This window comes from Macrobrachium nipponense, chromosome 34 (genome assembly GCF_015104395.2).
Source record: "Macrobrachium nipponense isolate FS-2020 chromosome 34, ASM1510439v2, whole genome shotgun sequence".
NCBI classification, from domain to species: domain Eukaryota; kingdom Metazoa; phylum Arthropoda; class Malacostraca; order Decapoda; family Palaemonidae; genus Macrobrachium; species Macrobrachium nipponense.
In genome coordinates, this window is record NC_061095.1 from 24,627,590 (window position 1) to 24,633,589 (window position 6,000).

General features: G+C 35.4%; 1 protein-coding gene across 3 annotated transcripts in view; it reads left to right on the forward strand.

Annotated features, from left to right (window-relative positions):
* Positions 1-6,000, forward strand: part of LOC135207672 (tachykinin-like peptides receptor 99D) — a 498,955-nt gene that overhangs the window by 462,140 nt on the left and 30,815 nt on the right. For all 3 annotated transcript variants that reach the window (XM_064239514.1, XM_064239515.1, XM_064239513.1), the window contains one exon: positions 4,811-4,891. In XM_064239514.1, the coding sequence (XP_064095584.1) occupies positions 4,811-4,891 (81 nt within the window). The remainder of the gene's footprint in view (positions 1-4,810; positions 4,892-6,000) is intronic.

The window sequence follows — 6,000 nt, forward strand, 5'->3', positions numbered from 1 at the left end:
CATAATTACCTTGAGCGGTTTATAACCCGCTTACGACCTACTCTCTCCCTAATGCATAAATTGTTAAGTAAATATGTACAGAAACGACACAGAAAAAAAGAATAAAGTGAAGTAAAAACCACACGTTTTAAAGTTTGCCTTCTTCGTAATTACTATTTGTCACTGAACCTCCTCAAGGCCTTCATTGTTTGAATGAAGAACAAAATTTCCTGGAGAAAATCGTCAGGAGGCTGATGTTAATATTCAGATTCTTGAACAACACGCTAAACCAGATATATATATATATATATATATATATATATATATATATATATATATATATATATATATAGTATACGAATAATTATCACATCGAACCGTGATCCATTTATATATCAATTCAAGCTACAAATGTCCTTTAATATCTAAATTCACTTTACCTCCCACATGATCTATTTTCATAATATGTACCGAAGGGGAATTTTTTAGTTGATAATAATTTCGTCCCCCCATGGGATCGAACCACCGTCCAAGTGGACGGGGACGAAATCAGGACAGTCAGTGACGCTATCCAATCAGCCAACAGAGACGCTATAAGTTCATATCGATTCTGACCTTACAAATCACCCTCGATCTCGGTGCTTTCGTAATTAGAATCGATATGGAACCCCTTCTACCATGTTAGCCAATTCGAGCGTTTGACAGCACGTAGCCTTTTGTTATGAATAATTATCACATCGAACCGTGATCCATTTATATATCAATTGAAGCTACAAATGTCCTTTAATATCTAAATTCACTTTACCTCCCAAATGATATATTTTCATATATGTACCGAAGGGGAATTTTTTAGTTGATAATAATTTCGTTCCCCCCATGGGATCGAACACGTCCAAGTGGACGGGGACGAAATCAGGACAGTCAGTGGCGCTATCCAATCAGCCAACAGAGACGCTATAAGTTCATATCGATTCTGACCTTACAAATCACCCTCGATCTCGGTGCTTTCGTAATTAGAATCGATATGGAACCCCGTCTACCATGTTAGCCAATTCGAGCGTTTGACAGCACGTAGCTTGAATTGATATATAAATGGATCACGGTTCGAGGTGATAATTATTCATAACAAAAGGCTACGTGCTGTCAACGCTCGAATTGGCTAACATGGTAGACGGGGTTCCATATCGATTCTAATTACGAAAGCATCGAGATCGAGGGTGATTTGTAAGGTCAGAATCGATATGAACTTATAGCGTCTCTGTTGGCTGATTGGATAGCGTCACTGACTGTCCTGATTTCGTCCCCGTCCACTTGGACGGTGGTTCGATCCCATGGGGGGAACGAAATTATTATCAACTAAAAAAATTCCCCTGCGTACATATATGAAAATATATCATGTGGAGGTAAAGTGAATTTAGATATTAAAGGACATTTGTAGCTTGAATTGAATATAAATAAATGGATCACGGTTTGATGTGATAATTATTCATAACAAAAGGCTACGTGCTGTCAAACGCTCGAATTGGCTAACATGGTGAGACGGGGTTCCATATCGATTTCTAATTACGAAAGCACCGATGATCGAGGGTGATTTGTAAGGTCAGAATCGATATGAACTTACAGCGTCTCTGTTGGCTGATTGGATAGCGTCACTGACTGTCCTGATTTCGTCCCCGTCCACTTGGACGGTGGTTCGGTCCCATGGGGGGACGAAATTATTATCAACTAAAAAAAATTCCCCTTCGGTACATATATGAAAATATATCATTTGGGAGGTAAAGTGAATTTAGATATTAAAGGACATTTGTAGCTTGAATAGATATATATATATATATATTATATATATATATATATATATATATATATATATATATATATATATATGTGTGTGTGTGTGTGTGTGTGTGTGTGTTTGCAGCCTACATGGTTTTTGCTATCTGTTACTAATCTCTCTCTCTCTCTCTCTCTCTCTCTCTCCGTCTCTTCTCTCTCTCTCTCTCTCTCTCTCAAATATTTTTGAATGATTATAAGAAACGAACAAAATGGAAATATTGTAACTGATAAGTCGAAATCTTGTTGTGTGATTTTATTTTTCTTGTGTCATTGTTTATATAGTAGATACCCCATTCTTCGGTTACCTGTTGTAGTTTGAATGATAAAATGTTAGGAGAACTTTCCATACAGAGGTTTCTCCGGGAAAATTTCTGTGAATCGAAAGTAACTATATTGTATAAGTCACTTTAATACAAGAAAGAAATCCATGCAGTTCAGTTTTTTTATTTAATTAAAAACGAAGCTTTCAAGAAGTCTTTCATGAGTTATGAAAATCCCTACCCTATGTAATGTGAAACATTATTAAATAAAAGCTCACACTACAAAGCATAAAAGAAGGTGGTATAGTTATCTAAAGAACACTCAAATTGTCCGAGGCCATCCTTTGAAATGTCGATATGGCGTTTGGCAGCTGCCTTACCATGTCTGTCAGCAGACTCATGCATGCTCTTGCAACATATCACGTGAATTCGCAACATATTGGTAAAAGCCTTGTTTCTTGTATTGTATTTTGCTCTTTTTAGAACCGTGTGTGAAGCCATACTGATTTCCTTTAATCATTTACTATTTTAATACACTATGACGTATTATTGACAAACGCGCTAGACGATAAACAGACATTTCTAAAGGTTAAAACATTCCCAGAAATAGCAAAGAGCCCAAAGTCCAGTTGACTTGGCTTTAAAAGCCTGTGCCAGTATTCACGAACATACGACTTCGCTTTTTCGCCAACCCCGAGAACGCTTCTGTCACATTAATTTACTCTCGACTTCTTTTCTTGTGTTTTCATTTTCATTCATCAAGTATTTATTTACGTTTACCCGTTTTATTTTCGGCCTCCTTTGACTTCAAGTAGTATTTCCATGATTTTGCTTCCTTGCGATTGACTTCAAAAGCATTTCACGATGGCTTTTGGAGTTTCCAAGCGCTCTTCCATTAGGCATTAATTACGTTTGAACGCCGTCCATTTTACTTAATAGATATCATATTCAGAACCCTTTTAGTTTCGACAAATAATAATTTTTAAATGCTGGCTCACAGTCATCGCACAAAATCTTTTTTGTATTGGGAAACCTTTCAAGGGCTTAGTTATATAAATAACATACTTATTAATGGAGTGTTAATGACTTGAAAATCTAATTTCATATGAAATTTATTTGTTTAAAAAATTCACATAACTCAAAAATCTACAAGATTTTTGCTTATTTGTGAATTATAAGAATTCTTCAGTTTTGTTGAACAAATTGACTCGATTTTACTCAGCAAAATTGCAGAATTCTTATATTCCACAAAAAATACAGAGCTTGAAGTATTTTAAGAAATACGAAATTTTTAGATACAAAAAGAGTTATACAAATTTGACTTCACCAACACTTCTTGGCCCAACTCAGTGTGGTAATGGACTGACACTTTCCGTTTCCCATACTTAAATTATAGCGAAATTTGCACAATATAAGATTTAATTTACCATTTTTACTAGTTTACTGAGTACGTGTGTATAGTTTGCATTAAATGTTAAGAATTCCACGAAATGATATTTGGATGCAAATTCAAGTGTTGTTAATGAGACATCATGTTCCATTTTTGTCAGTTCCTATATAGTGAGAAAACATAACCCCCAGCTCTCTCTTGGAATGCTTATGCTTTATTTATAAAATCGCTTATAAGTGTTGTATTCTTAAATTTATTTTCATTCTCACAAAAGATATTATATATATATATATATATATATATATATATATATATATATATATATAAAGTGATATGTTAATTGTGAGTTGCTGTTCAATAGGGATTCAGTATTAACTGTCATTAAAGTGCAGAGAAGTACTGTGACATTATTGCAATCTCAGTTGCAATGATTTGGTTATCGTTTTCTTGCATACTGATTGCTTTGATGTAGATGAGAGCTTCCTAGAAAAATAATCTGGAAAAAATGTTGGTCATGCCAAATGACTTCGGGATGAAGTCAAATGTTCATTTGCAAGGAAATTGTCAATTGAGGAGCGAATTAATTTTTTGTTCTCTCTCTCTCTCTCTCTCTCTCTCTCTCTCTCTCTCTCTCTCTCTCTCATGGTAACCCTTTATCTAAGGTTTCTTATTTCCTTGGTAAAGAGGTGCAGCTCACTCGTCTTGCTAGAATTCATTAAGTAGAAAGAGCATTATCCGGAAATTGATGTTCTCTGTTACCATTTAGTCATTTCACCTGAAGCACAATTTTTCATGTTCCCTACATAATGTCAGTATATTTCCGATCCATTGCTTCTGGTAAATGCTTTTTCGTATTAATATCAAAGCTCTCTCTCTCTCTCTCTCTCTCTCTCTCTCTCTCTCTCTCTCACACAAAAGCGCACAAATTTCTATTATATGTCTTTGTCACTTGAAATATTTTGTACATATTTCAAAAACACCCTTTCCCAGTCCGTAAACTATTTTGCAATTTTTCAGTCCACTTGACATATAGCTCTTAACGTTTTAATTGCACTTTAATTCAGTTCAAACTACTTTATCTCTGTTCATCCCCGGTTCCTTCAGATGTTCGGTCTCTCGGTGCTAATAATTTTTCACAGTTACGCGGATTCGCTTTTCCCCGAGATGAGATCGATAATTGGCTGAGCTGTTTTTGCTTTACACTTCATCTCGTCAACTCACAGACCCTTAAAGCTCCTCTCTCTTGTGCTGAGTTCCGCTGTTCATTGATCTGTCATGCTTTGCTTCGTGGGCATCCAATTTCCATCCATGTTTTGGCATTACCTCTTTTTCTTCTCTTTTTTTGCAGGTATAAGAACAATGAAATCCGCAGAGGGTGCTTCTTGTTGTGGCCCGATGGGAAAACAAGTATATCGTACAGGGAATATGTGTAAGTAAATTTGCTGTCTTATTATTATTATTATTGTCCTTCTGTTTTGGGGCTCAATAGTCCAGAATAGTTGAATAACTTGGATAAGAACTACGAGATGGGCGGCTGGAGACATAAAGTAGAGCATTGCGGAAGATGGAAGCGCAGGAAAGACATGAAAAGCTGAATTTCCCAGAGGCAGTTTCATTTCCGCGGTGTTGGGTGTGATGATGATGATGATGATGATGATGATGATGATGATGATGATGACAATGATGTTCTTGGCATTATTATTTCCGAACCAGTAGAATTCAAAAACACTCATATTGTAGATTATAGCAAGAGTCAGAGTTAAAAATGCAGTTAAGTACTGCGTGTACTCATCCGTTTATAATCTGATATTGACACGAGTTATTTCTCTTGGAAAGACAATTCGTTATCGATTGTGGCTGGAGGCTGAAATTCAGCTTGGGAGTGATATTGCATATTTTCGTTGTACTGGATCGAGTAGTTACTGTATTTCTCTCCGAAGTAGTTTTCATATTTGTGATTAAAACTGTTTATACAAAGATCAGGTCGGGTGTTTTATGACTCACGCCAAAGCCATTCCCTTCACTGATTTTTAATAGTGTACAGATAGCATCGAGAAATGTAATCAGGATATAACTACTTTCACTTACGTGCTCTGGGCTATCAGTTTTATCGTAGTCATTAACACAATCAGAATTATGGTTCATATCAGTGAAGAAGCAGTTAAACAGCGGTGTTAATGCTATCGATTCATTCTGGTAATATCATAGATAAGGATGGTATAAATGTTGTAATACATTATTGTAATCATTATTGCCATCGGCAGTAGCAGTAAAGAACATAGATTATGTTCTTTGAAATACATCAAACAAAGATACTATAGAGTATTCTATAGTATCCTTGTTATCAACATAGAAATCAGTAAAGTGTAATTCAATTCTCAAGTGTTTTACCTTTTCATTTTCATTTATTCGTTAAATATTTTAATATACAGTTAAATCCTTTAACTGACGCGTCATGGTTCTGTCAAGACGCCTGATTTCACATCATCTTGACATCATAACGTCAGCAATGTGCTTTTTCATATTTGTTTAACCTCC